The sequence below is a fragment of the Eucalyptus grandis genome, chromosome 2 (genome assembly GCF_016545825.1).
Source record: "Eucalyptus grandis isolate ANBG69807.140 chromosome 2, ASM1654582v1, whole genome shotgun sequence".
Taxonomy (NCBI): domain Eukaryota; kingdom Viridiplantae; phylum Streptophyta; class Magnoliopsida; order Myrtales; family Myrtaceae; genus Eucalyptus; species Eucalyptus grandis.
In genome coordinates, this window is record NC_052613.1 from 47,921,609 (window position 1) to 47,935,848 (window position 14,240).

At 38.1% G+C, this 14,240-nt stretch overlaps 1 protein-coding gene across 1 annotated transcript; it reads left to right on the plus strand.

The window, feature by feature from the left end:
* Positions 1-5,946: 5,946 nt before the first annotated feature.
* On the plus strand, positions 5,947-10,457 carry LOC104435484 (LEAF RUST 10 DISEASE-RESISTANCE LOCUS RECEPTOR-LIKE PROTEIN KINASE-like 1.1). The gene is given in 5 exon segments (XM_039307884.1): positions 5,947-6,786; positions 8,252-8,281; positions 8,911-9,156; positions 9,231-9,659; positions 9,662-10,457. Coding segments are annotated over 5 exon segments (2,013 nt in total). The 5' UTR covers positions 5,947-6,011; the 3' UTR covers positions 10,195-10,457.
* Positions 10,458-14,240: the final 3,783 nt, after the last annotated feature.

Below are 14,240 nucleotides of genomic sequence, written 5' to 3' on the forward strand. Positions count from 1 at the left end.
TTTAATGTTTCCAAGTTGAGATATCCAACAGTCTATTAGCAAAGGGACATGTCATCTTTTTTTCTTTTTTCAATTGATACATGTCATCTTTGTTGACTGTAAGAAAATTACCTCGGATTTGAGTGTTGCTTGTGGATCTCCATCCTTTGCACCGCCTTGAAGTTTGTCAACTTTTTCTTTCTGTAGACATGTACAACTTAAAGAAAGAAAACAAAAGAAAAAAAAAAAAAGAACGCTGAGTGGCACAATGAACAGCAGTAAAAATTGAAGCAAGATCCAATGTCTCCTGTAAGGTCTGATAATTACAGAGTAAAAGACTAGTGTAGCCAGGTATGAATTGAGTCTGCAAAGGGTATTTAATATGAAATTTGAATCAGCACATCTTACTCAATACAAGTACTTCTGGTCACCTGATAAATTAACACCTTCATTTAGTCACTTGAAGAATGGCATCCTTTGATGCCAGAATCAATCTGCATACATGCAAAAGATTTGCTTCAAAAGCATAGGATGTCGTGAAAACCCTAATTGAAAAGGTCTTGCCAAGACGTTATAAGTTTAGATTGAAACGTGATCACTCAACAAAAGATGGGAATATATACTTTATTGGGATAAAAAAAAGATGCATTTTGTTAAGTGAGATTTTGGATTCATATTACGCTGCCGGTTAACTAAGCGAAGAAACCACTATAAAAGGAAAGGAAAGCAAAGGAAAAAAAATTAAAAATTTAGAAAAATTTAAAAAATCATCCACAGTAGCGCCAATTATATCACATAATACAAGTGACATTAACTAGATCATCATATTACAATTTTTCGGATAAAATCGATCGGATGAACTTCATTAAAAAATCATCAAAAGATATAAGACTAAATTGATAAAATTGAAAATTTCAGGTTTGGATTAGCCAAGTACAAGAAATTTTTTTGACAATTATCTGCCGACAAAATCGACCGATTATGCCAAGGTCAATCATTTCACAAGGCGCACACTTTCAGGAAAGAGCTGTATAAGTTGGATTAGCAACTTGCTTGTGAATAAGTTAAGTGGAACGAAAGGCAAGAAGTATCTATCGCATACTTGGTATGTCACGGCACCTAAAGTTTTCTTATAGTTGTAATTCAACTCGCACATTATATTGCAGTTATTGTGGCTTTATTCTAAATCTTGTTTTCTTTAATTTTATTTGTTGCTCTATTTATTTAATTTTTGGTCAAATATATGTTGTTCTATTTGAGACATCGAATATTTTCCCAATTAAAGCTCTTAGTAAGCACTGCTTTTCCAAGATAAATAAGAATATAGCCTGATAATGTTCATCACATGAGCAAAAGAATCTGAGCTTTGGCCAAGTATGGAAACTAAATTACCTGACAAATTAATGAAAGGTAAACAAGAAGAATCCCGGTCAAATTGAGTTCCCACGTAAGGAAATTCTAAATTGAATAAATAAGTCCTGCTCTAGCATTCACATGGCATTGCTCTCTTTCCTTATAGACTTGTCAGTTCTCGATCATCCATTCTTATCTCAGTCCACCTTGACTTCAACAAAGTTTGACGAGTAGCTTTAGACTCTAGTTTTTCTTCATCTTAGTTTCACCAGCATTGTCCACGTGTCAAAGACACGACTCTTGCGTGAACAAGAAAAAATGGAGGCTTGTCCATAAGCAAAGATTTTTGCAGATAGCCAGACTCTAACGTTCAAATTAGAGACAACCCACTTTACAAACTTAAACTTTTAAAACAATTTACGGTAATTCCACAAATTTTTATATGATAATATTTAAATATTAAATCACACTTTTATTTAACAACCACAATATTCCACATAGTACTAAAGTATTCAAATCTTTCCAAACCCCTTATTTGTCTTTATTATTGAATCTTTTCCCACTTAGTTTTAGGCCAAAGTTTGCCCTACAATTGAAGGAGAATGCTAGAATATTTAAAATATCAAACCATACACTCATCTAACAATTTGAGTTTTTAGAATAATTTACAATGGACACACAAAATTTTATAGTCTTTAAATCTGTCACGGCTAAGAAGACGAGCTTTAGAGTTAATGTCGAGTTGAAAACCAATATTCAACTAAGTGTCAATACAATGTTGTTGTATTTATTATGGTCTAAAAATATAACCTACCCATTCAACTAAAACAGGTAAATCACAATTAAAAAAAAAAAAAAGCAATATAAAAGCATTACAATCAATTTATCAAAATTAGTAATGAAAGGACGAGTAAGAGATAAAGTACATTAAAGTATCTCAATACAAGTCAAGCAAAAAATATTCCCTAAACTTGTTATTAAGCCTTGGGGCGATAAACCCCTTAAGCTAATTTCAAATCATATTCAATTTTCTAAAGCAAGTAATTTTCCTATATCTAGAGAAAATCACGAATTTTCCTAAACCTTGGGTGTGCCCTCTAACTAAAACCAAACTGATTCTAATACTAAAATATAACTATCAAGGCCTATTTTTCTTACCGAATTTCCATATTTTTTTATTTTTCAAATTTTTATAATATTTTTATATTTTTATATTCTTGAAAATTAGGACTGGGGCCAGGTCCCTGGGCCTGGTTCAAAAATGGGTCACGCTCTGATCTCCTGGGTCTAGGCTAATGGGCATAACTTGAGCTTTTATATTTAGCTCTCTCCAATTCCAATTCTAACTTTTTTGAGACCAGATCATTTAAGCTAATTTCTATCACAACTGCATCAAGCTGACACTAATCCTTTTGTTATTATTACCATACGAAGCCCAATTCTAAATACAATTGAACTCAGCCCATACTATGCGCGTTTTTCGCGATAGGCCCTATTTGTTTTATACTTGTTAATGTGCGTTTCTCTTTACTTTCTTTTTCTTTTTCTATTTTTCTTTTTCTCTATCTTCCTCATTATACTGATGTCTTCATCGGCTTCCTCATAATCAAATATCCATCTACCAAATCATCAAAGCACGAACATATATTCATCTCTATTAATCTACCTATACTTCTTATCAAGCCTCCATCATTGTCCGCTGCATAGTCACCAACATATGCTGGCCAGTCTTGTGGGAACCAAAGTCTTAAGATATGTGGTACGAGTTTGGACAATGACCATTGACATGATTTTTGCTAGAAATTAACTGATGGACTTGACCATTAATATATGTATTTTGATGGTGGATTTAAATGAATATTTCCAATTTATATAGACCTTGTTTAAATGAAATAAAGATTTGTTTAGAAGATATATACTATTTATTGAATTGTGGTTGTTTACCTCTTTTCCCCAAACTTTTCAATTTCCTCAGTTAATGGTATGAGAACGCTTTCAATGGGGACTTTTGGAAGTTAAATTTTGAATATAATTGTCTTTGAGGTTATGTCCTTTGGGTGGAAGGATGACCTTGCCATATCCTTATCCATGTAGGATTCGGGGTGTGACATCTTTTGATATCCAAACAAAACCCCACAATAGGTGTCCATGCAAAAGCTTATGTGCCTATAACAACCCGATCAGATGAGAGCAAGGAGTGTCGCTAGGGCTAGAGGAGCTAGACAAGCAGTAGCTCCTAACGGGTATTTAGGATGGCAAAAGGGGCATTAATGAATCGAACTGTGCACCGTATTGGGGAGATCTATTTTAAAACATATATGCAAAAATTGAAAATTAACTCACAAGAAATACATTTTAAGTGAAAATAAAGTTTTGTTTTGGAACTCTAAAATTAAGTGAGCCTAGGGTAGAACACCATCATCTCCTTAGATGGTCTCTGCCTATATGCCAAAGAACAAAACCGTGAGGCTCAACATGATACGGGTCAAAGCGGATGATACATTGAGTTAGTTAACCCAGTGACGTCATAGTCATCGACGTATGCAGGCCAGTCTCCACATATGTAGAGAAAAAAACACAGAGACACAATAAGGTAAAAGGATGGAATGAACAAACCAGGACAATTGGGACCATTGAGCTTAGAAATTAATCTTGGGACCGTCAATTTTTGAGGGGTACCTTGCCGACGACTATCATTGAACACAACATGAAGAAGTATAGACACCAAGCAAAACACAATTAAAAAAAAAAAAAATTGTTTAGATTTGGTCCCGGTGGAGATAAAGTGAGGCAGAAAATCATCCTTAGCAAGCGACAAAAAGTTGCAATCATGTGTGACATATCATTGTACACTCAAAACAGGTCAGGATCAAGGACTAACTTATATGGACTCGGTTTGGGCATTTTGTCAAACACATGGCAGGTGGCTAAGTTGCTTACTTTATATACGAGTTTAGGGAAACAGTAATTTTCATTCCATCACAATAAGCGCTAACATAAATCATCATCTCAGCCTCGATCATATCAGATTTTATATTGACACCGTATGAAGTCTTAGTAACAAATATTGAACTCACCTTCATGAAGCTTAGTTTCTATCTCCGAACAGTGAGAAAATCCAAGCAAGGACTTTTCCAAAAAATTTCACCACTAAGGATCGGAAGTTAAATTGAAGAATCAAACGCGATATAACTTCCGCGAATTTCTTGGCCGTGGAACAGGAAGGGACAGAGCAGGAAACGCGCAAATACGGAAAACCGAGAAACGCGACGGCGACGAAGGCTAATAACGTCAGGAGACTGTAGAAGTGAAGGAATTCTCAGCGGTAGCAGGCAGCGACGAGCGGCCATGAGGATGATCAGAATTGGAATCTGAAAGCAATCTTTGGACGAGCGAGGTTGAAAACCCCTCGAAGCTCTCAGTCAACTGCAAAGGAACGGAGCACTTCTATATTCTGGAACCTTTCCGATGTTCCTTCGCTCAGCATTCCTTCTCGCGCCCGCTAGCGTCGTCTCGTCCTCCCTCTTTGAAGAATGAACGTGAGTGGAGAAAAGAGGGTCCAATTGACAGGTGAATGGGCCTCAACTGGGAATAATGGGCCGAACGTCCTGCCTAGGTCTCATAGGCTTGGAATTAATAAGCCCAAGTACTGAACCTAATAAATGAATTGCGCAAATCGAATCCAAATGTTTTTATGGGCTAAGGTTTACTCAAAAGGTTCAAGAGTCTATACTGAAAAAGGAAACCTCATTTTATTACTTTTTATCTCTTTTTTTCATTGTTATTTATTTACATATTTATTTATTTTTGTTACGACCTTGCTATTTTTTTTTTGTACTTTTACCATAATGAATACTTGAATTGTCGACTAAATTTAAATGTCAATAAAACCCTCTCAAGAATTTTTTTTTTGGTATATCAACATTTTTTGTTGTTCATATTCATTATACTTAGGATTTAACTTTTTCGAATCTCGCATTGTTTCCCGAAGCTAACTCCTGTTGCTATTTTTTTGGAATTAATTTTAAAACAGAGACCTTTAACTATCAAAGAACCACTATTTTTTTTTCTTGAACTTGTTTTCCTAATTTTGCTTATTTTGTTTGATTTTAATAAGCATTACAGGGATAAAAGTTTCTCGGTCTTTTCCCATAATCCTATTGTAAAGGATCCAACTTCAGAGGATATATGAAAATAGGATTCAAATAACTCGTCAATGGGGGCAAGATTTGTGCAAGTTCACTAGGTCTACACATTTGACCGACCTATCACCATCAAAGGGGTAAAGTGATAATCGACATTGCTCCCTTGGGTGTCGTTGCCTATCTTTTCTCAAAAGTCTCTAGTCTTCCTATCCTCTTTCCAAGTCAACTGCCATGCTTAAGCATCCGTTCTCACATGGGTGTCGCTGCCTATCTTTTCTCAAAAGTCTCTTGTTCTAATCTTTCTATCCTCTTTCCAAGTCAACTGCCGTGTTTAAGCATATGATCTCACAACACTAGTAGAAGGAATTTCCAAAGAAAAGGACCTCCTTTTCACTTTCTCGCGAGGAATCACACAGCTTCTTTCTCCTCCTCCTTTTTCTCCTTCTTCGTGCTATTTGATCCCATTCTAGAGCATTGATATCCAAAGAAAAGAAGCTGCATACGTTCCATACTAAAACCATATCAAATCCCCGGATGGGTCTACAGTGCACTTACACACGAGGCTTTGTTTGCACAATGTTCTACATCTTCTTTATTGCCATTTTAAAAGATCCTGTCAAGTCGTCGCCAAATGAAGTGTCATATGAAGCATGCGAACCCTACCATTGTAGGGGCAACCGTGTGAACATAAGCTATCCCTTTTATATCCATGGAGATAGAAGAGATTTATGTGGTTACCCTGGATTTGAGATCACCTGTGAAGGACCCAAAACTATGTATGGTTCCTTCTCAGTTAAAAGCATCTCCTACAATGAGAGTTCCATCGAATTAGTAAGCCCACAGGATCCTTCTTGCATTACTGATCCATCTTTCTATATTCTTCCGGAGAACATCTTCCTAAAGAAATGTGCTTCTCTTCCCAATCTAGTGTTCTCCTACAACTGCACGAACGCTTCTTTTCCCTTCCCAACATCCACTCTGAATTGTACTTCTAACGTCACATACAACAGCTCTGTTGCTTTACTTCTGAAGCCCGCTGGCACGCCCCCTCCACCAAGTGTACTCTGCCAGTTCTTTACGATGGTTCCAGTACAACTGGAGGGAAGGTTCTCTAATCAAACTATCGAAGATGTCGACTACAAGATGTTGTTGGAGAAAGGGTTCCGATTAAGATGGGATTTATTTACTGACAAGAAATGTATTGGTTGCCAAGAAAGTGGTGGCCGATGTGGACGATTACGAGACACCGACTTTCTGTGCTATTGCCCACATGGATTCAGTCATCCCAAGGACTGCAATAGCAGCGACGGTAAGGTTTATAAAGCTATGAATTAACGGTTCAAGCAATAAGTTCATCATAGATTATTCTTGAACACTGAACATCATGTGGTTGTTATGATGGTACGAATGTTATAAACAAAAGGAAGATGCCCGCCGTGCTTTATCGATTGTATCATCTCTCTTTTCCGGTTTATTCACCTGGCCTACTCCACTTTCTCAGCAATAGTCAGTTCTGCTTCTACAGCAGTTGCATGTCCAAATATGGTAAAATGTTATGATATTCTATAGCTCGGTTTTTTTTGGGGTTCCAATACCTAAGCTCAGCCATGGAACACCAATTTGAATTCAGATCAAATTGATAAAGAGTCTGTATTTTCTCTCCAGAATTTCAGAGGCTTGTAGTAGAACCACTAGTCCATTTGTAGCGAGAGCAACTTCTGTAGTCAGTTCCATCCATGCTTCTACATACCCAAGCTTGTTCTCCTTCCATTAGCTACCTTCAAGCATATTGACACCACAATGTTCTGTAGACTATTCAACTTCTACTTGGTTGATCCAAACTCTTTAATGATCACACACCCTCTAATTTGTTCACAATTCGCAAAGTCCATCCAAGCTTATTGATATTTTCTTGTCCACTGGTTCTGTCACATTCTATTGGTCCATCTAAACATTTTTTTACGGTTGTATGTCCTCTAGTTTGTTCACCATCCACCCGGTCCTCCCAAACATCGACATATACCTCGTCTAATTACTTGTTCACAATTTGCAAGGTCATCCACTCATCAACATATCTCATGTTCAATAACTCGATCACCTGCCACAAAACAAAAGCCGTTCTGCACTCTTAGTTGTGTTATTACTAACACCATCTTCATATAAATGTGTATATAGAGATTATATCTTCTACACACTCAATTTTACATGTCAGTATACTTATTTTGTCATCCTAAAAATATCATAGGAGTGTTTCCTAACATTATGACTTGAGAGAGCGGACCCAATTTCACTTAACCATAGAAACCCCACGCCATAGCTCTATGTGCATTTCTCACATTTAACCTATCAGTTTCCACTTCCCATTTTCAGATCTCCTTCGGTGGGGTAATACCCAATCGGTATACAAGTTTTCTTTCTATGCTAAGTTACCGTTTTGCATGGTGCACCCTCATAAATACTTTTGCAGAACCTTACTTCAGAATAGGCATCTTATAATAGGGAAACTGACTTTTAATTTCAGTGAGATCAATATATAGGACTCTTGTTTGCCAATAAAATGCACAAAGTAGTTGACACACCCCATTTTTTATGGCAAATAAAAGTTACTCCTCTTAATATTTGGAACTTGCTGCCATTCTCGTTGGGTAGGTTGTGCATTAATTTTAAATGAAATAGGATTTGGATGAAAGTACAGGCTGATCTATGAACCCATGGATGCAATTTTTCCATCCTTTCCCTCAATCGATCTATCTTCCTTTTCAACTTTGATGCAGGAGGAGGACGTTGGCGGAAGATAGGACTAGGTAATTTCCTTCTTTTTTTCTAGTTATCATATTGGCTCTGTTGACCTGAACAAACCAAACTATAACTAGGACAATTTGTTCTCCAGTTGACACTGTGGGGTTTGGTGGGACTGCTGTTAACTATTTTAAAAGTTTAAGCTATTAGATGAAAGAGTGATTTATTAGTTAATTAGTCTATCACTCCCCCCCATGCTTCGCATGATCTTTTGCCTTGTACTAAGAATGGAAATTTAGTTTAAGAGGCAAATAAGACCCGGAAAAATTCGAATTCAGGACCTCCAGCTCTAATACCATATGAGATTTTGGTGAGATCACTGCTAATTGTTCTAAAACTTAAGCTGTTGGATAAATGTATAGTTTATTATTTAAATATTTCATTAGACATGATAAAACAAAAGAAACTGGATCATCTTACTGCAGAAGTATCCTTTCTGGGTTATTATTGCATATTAATCTCACAGTGTCGATCAAATCAAAGTTGGTCGTACCAAAATCTTCTTACTTCGTCTTAAGAGCTCAACAATCTGTCCATGCTTCCAGCCAATATAATCCATGTCTTAGGAAACGACACAAAAGTTAAAAGCATATTCCTAAATAGGAAACGGGTTAATTATCACCTGGTGCATCAGGTATTGGAGTCGGAAGCTTGATCATCATCTTCTTGTCCCATATGATCTACTTGAAGAGGAAGAATGCTTCTTTGAAGTTCCGTTTGAGAAACAGCACCTCTCATCCTCAGTCCAATTCAGACATGGAAGAGCGCAATGTCTCCTTTGAAGTCCCCATTTTCAACAGTACCGAACTTGAAGTAGCCACAAACAACTTCGCTGCTTCCAATGAACTAGGAGACGGAGGTTTTGGAACTGTTTATTACGGTGAGAAAAAGTTCCTTCCCTATTCCTCCAAGGGATCTTCAACTGAAAGACATTTTCTACAATGTTCTTAACAGGAAAACTTCCAGATGGGCGGGAAGTAGCAGTGAAGCGCCTATATGAGCGTAACTACCGGAGGGTCAAGCAATTCATGAATGAGGTAGAGATCCTGACTCGTTTGCAACACAAGAACCTTGTGTCTCTATATGGTTGCACTTCTCGCCACAGCCGTGAGCTTCTACTTGTCTATGAGTACATCTCGAATGGAACTGTTGCCGATCATATCCACGGCAAGCGAGCAAACTCTTTTACTACATTGCCTTGGCAAATCCGTATGGGCATAGCCATAGAGACTGCTACTGCATTGGCTTACCTTCACGCTTCTGGCATTGTCCACCGTGATGTTAAAACAAATAACATCCTTCTCGACAAGAATTTTGGGGTTAAAGTTGCGGATTTTGGGCTTTCGAGGCTATTCCCCAATGATGTCTCTCATATCTCAACAGCTCTCAAGGGACTCCAGGTTATGTGGACCCCAACTACCATCGGTGCTACCAACTCACAGAGAAGAGTGATGTCTATAGCTTCGGAGTTGTTCTGATCGAGCTTGTATCATCCAAGCCAGCTGTGGACATAAGCAGAGAAAGGGACGAGATTAATTTGGCCGACTTCGCTATTAACAAGATTCAAATATGCGCGTTTGGGGAATTGATCGACCCAAATCTAGGATTTGAGTCAGATAGCGAAATCAATAGGATGACAACTTCGGTGGCCGAGTTAGCTTTCTTGTGCTTGCAACAGGACAAGGAAATGAGGCCTCCAATGGATGAGGTTTTGGAGGAACTGAAGGCGATTGCATGCAATGAGAATGATGCGGACATATTTGTTGACGTGGATGAGGGTGAAGTTGCCCTTGCTCCACCTTCTCCGGATTATGACGATTCACAGCTACTGAAGACTATGCAGTTGACCCATTCTCCAGTTTCTGTGACTCAAAAATGGGGTAGCAGCGGCAGTTCTGCTCCTGGTGTTGATATTTAGATTATCCATGTAGCCGTTTGTCGCATACTTTACACACGCATGAACGCAAGTGAGGAATCATAAATGATGAGACGTTACTGATTTAAGTGCCAGGTCAAAATCTGAAGGTATGGACATGGTAATAAAGCACTTTTGTCAATCTAGCTTGTACATGATATTGAACCTTATATAGGTTATTTAGTTTATCAGTTGTTTCATACTCCATTGAGAGTATCCAACACAACACATGGATATATTGGTCGGCCGAAAAAAAGAGTGGCGTATAAACGTGAGCAGATTCAACACATAGATAACAATTATAGGGAACTCTTCAGAGACTATCTTTCTTTATGTTTGGTTGTAACTTACACTGAACTTGTGTGATGCAATCATTCAATCTTACGACCATGGTGACTTGACATGTGACAACATGTATATCAGGTTTCTCGCAGAAATCAGCATGGGGTGAAAAAGGAAAAGATGGGATGGCTGTTACGGTCGATGTTCAATTCAAAGTTCTCTCCACTCGAACTAATCCATCCGCACTCTTTTTCCTTTCTGCAGGGATCGGGAGATTGGATCCCCAGAAGTGCAAATCCAAGTTTGTCTATGGTTCAATTGATGATGTATAAGGAAAGATTATTCCGATAAAGACAGTCTTTAGTAATATCGTCATGATTCTCAAAGTCATGGCCAGTCGCAATACCAAATCAAATACAATGAGTGGTAATAAAAATAAAGATAATAATGAATAGAGGGTCCAATAGTAGGTAGAGCTTAATGTTCTTTCCATGACTGCCCTTAATTGAAACAGGTTGGAGAAGTAATTTTTGGAGGGAAAATCTGTTGAGTGACGGTAATGGTGGCTTTTCTATCGAATCCTTTCAATTGGCTAGAATCCATTACTTAAAGGGAACTATATTGTTCTCTCCAATTAATTAATAATCTCAATTTTAGCTTGTCCATATAATTTTTGGTGTTTTCACAAGAATTAAATATGAGAGAAAGGAGAATACTCATCGCTAATAGTTTCGACGCGATGGATAGCTCAAAATCCCAAGTAGCCACAACCTTCCCTTGCAAAAGTCACCACTCTCAATCCTCAATGAGACATTTTCTTAAATTTTCCGTATTGTCTTCTAGCGATGGTTGTCCCGCCCGCGAGCCGTACGGATAGACCAGCATCAAGTCATGTGCAGGCCAGGGAGGACGCATATACAATTGGTTCTCTATTGGTGGGGCAGGCTTGGATAGGACAGGTCTAGAAATAAACATTTGAGTACGAGTCCTATCCAAAATGTAACATAACTTTTGGCTATCTCTTTAACTGCCCTTAGATTCTCGGCAAAAATTGAACCCCCAAATATTTATGACGGGGCGCAAATATAAGACATTGGCTTGACTGGATATAGATTCAATTGCTAGTGTTAGTAGTCTTAATCACAGGCAAAAAGCGATTCTCTATACATTTACGAGACTCTAGTCTGGTTATTACTCCGCTGCTACTGTAATACTACACTCTTATTCTCTTTAGGCACGCTCTCTTAAGCATGTGATCAGCTAATGGCATTGTTTGACAATATTAGCAGACGTTACGTAACTGATTTCGCACCAATTAAGCTCCGAGTGAGGGTAACGGCTTGAAAACTTCAATTGTCATAATCACTGGCTCAAACACTGCCTTCCTACAACTGATACTGCTGTAACTGTTCAGAGAGTAGTTCTTACATCTTCTCAAGAGACTTACCAAATGGATATGAGAGCCACTTCTAGGCCAATTAGCCTCTGATCTGACTGAGCTATAAGTATTGCAACCCATGAACTTGTTTTATAATCATTTGCTTTCTTTCCCTGTCCTTTATAATTGTTTGTTTCATTTTCACGACTTGTGTTTCTTTGTGGAATCTCCCCCTTTTTATGGATTCAAATGTAGTTAGACCTTCTTTTTTTTTTTTTTTTTTTTGGGGAGGGGGTCGTCTTTTGGTCCGTTTTGCTTATCTGCTTTAATATGTGAGGGTCACCTATAATTGCTTGGAAGGAAATGGAGTCGTCGAAAAGTCTTTCAATAACTGGTCAATGGGGGGCAAGAATTGTCGGAAGTTGACTGATTGGAGGTTTTCACTTTTTCATCAGCCTATCATTATCGAGAGGAAAGTAACAGATGGCATTACAATTCCACACGACAGACCCAAAACTTAATAATCTCCATTTGGGCGTCCCTGCCGGCTTTATGTGATCAGAGTCTCTTCAAGTCTTCCATGTCCTCTTTTCCAAGTCAACTAACGTGTTTATGCCGATGAAGAGGAGCAATCAATGTGCAGGAATTGCCAATAAGAAGGCCTTCCCTTGTTCAAAGCTGCTACATTGTAGAGCATCAATGTAAAATGAAAAATCTTCCTTTCTCGTTAGGAAAATTGTCCAAAAATTTCTAAATTTATTATACTTTTACTAAATTAGTCATACACATTTCAATTTTACAAATTAAGTAATAAATATTTTTAACATTTTACAAATTGAATCAATCGATCAAATTTGATTGGAAATTGTTGACGTTGACGACCAAGTCTTGACATGACACTTTTTAATCATTTTTGAATTTTTATTCTTTTCTTATCTTTTTTTTTTTTTTAGGATTTTGGAGAGAGGGCTGGCAAGGATGATCGGTGAAAACCTACGAGACAACGAGGAGGGCGTCATGGCCCTCGATAGCTTTGGGCAAGGGCTGCGACGCCCTCGCTAGATCTGGCCGGGGGAGGGCTTGGCGTCCCTCGCCAATTCTAGGCGAGGGCTCATGCACCCTTGCTTTGGCCTGCGAAGGCCCTTATGCCTTCGCTGGCCCTCTTTCCAAAAACCTTAAAAAAAAAGTATTCAAAGAATTGTTAAAATATCATTGAAATATTACTTTAAAAATGCACGTCAACGCCAACTGTTAACGTCAATAATTTCTGACCAAAATTACCCATATGAACTCAATTACCAAATTGAAAGATTTAGAACTGAATTGACAAAAATACAATAAGTTTAGGACATTTTGAATAATTTTCCCTCTTTTGTTTGAAGCCTGGAAACCACGTGTAAAGCGTCAGCATGGTCGTGGGTCTATATTTTGCTCTTGAGCGAGTGCTACTTCACATTGGGTTGCACATCTTGCTCATTGCCATGTTAGCTAAGCCAATCAACTTATCACAATATCGACTTTGCGAACCCATGAAATGTTGAAAAGCATGTGGTTATGCAAGTAAAATAATCACTCCTTTTATAAACAATATTACAAACTCTCACACCATCACATTCACACACCCACTCACTTCACTTGCTTTTCACACGTCACTCACTCACTCACTCTACAAACAACGCATATACACAATCTAACCCTCCTCACGTCACTCTTAGCACTCTGCACGCTACACACACCTCACACTCACTCACACTTCACACTTGAAGACCCAATCATTACATAAGATCCTTGCTCTTTTGTTTGAGGCGTGAACTCAAGTGGATGAGGCCAGACTATTTATAGCCTTCATCCACCAACTCTCTCAGCAAATTATCTCTGAACGAGAGATTTTTGCTTCCATCTTTCGTGTTGGATAATCTGCAACCACAAGTTCTACGTGTTGGAGAAATCTCAGTGAAAGTGTTTAGAAGTTGACAAAACGTATCCATCAGTCTAGTCTGAAAGTCTGCAGACTCTGTTAGTTAAAGTCTGAAGACTTCCGGACAGCCAGACTCAAGACTCAAAGTCTATCCTCATTGACAGTCTCTAATCCGTTGAAGAAAGGTTATCCCGAAACTGGATGTTTTGTTCAGGATTTAACCTTATCATCTGGAGAAGATCTCGTGGCTGGAGAAGACGTATCAGAATCCTTTGATTGATCAAGTCGATTCAATGACTGAAGATTCGATGATTATCTAAATATTATTGGAAGGTTCTACTTATGGAAACCGAGATCACGATTGTATGGGCGAACGGGATTGATGGGCTATCAACACGTTCCTTTAATAGCTCGAACAATCTTCCTAATTGATTCCGTCCAACGGGTAGATTGGAGGAATTCCTTTGGTAA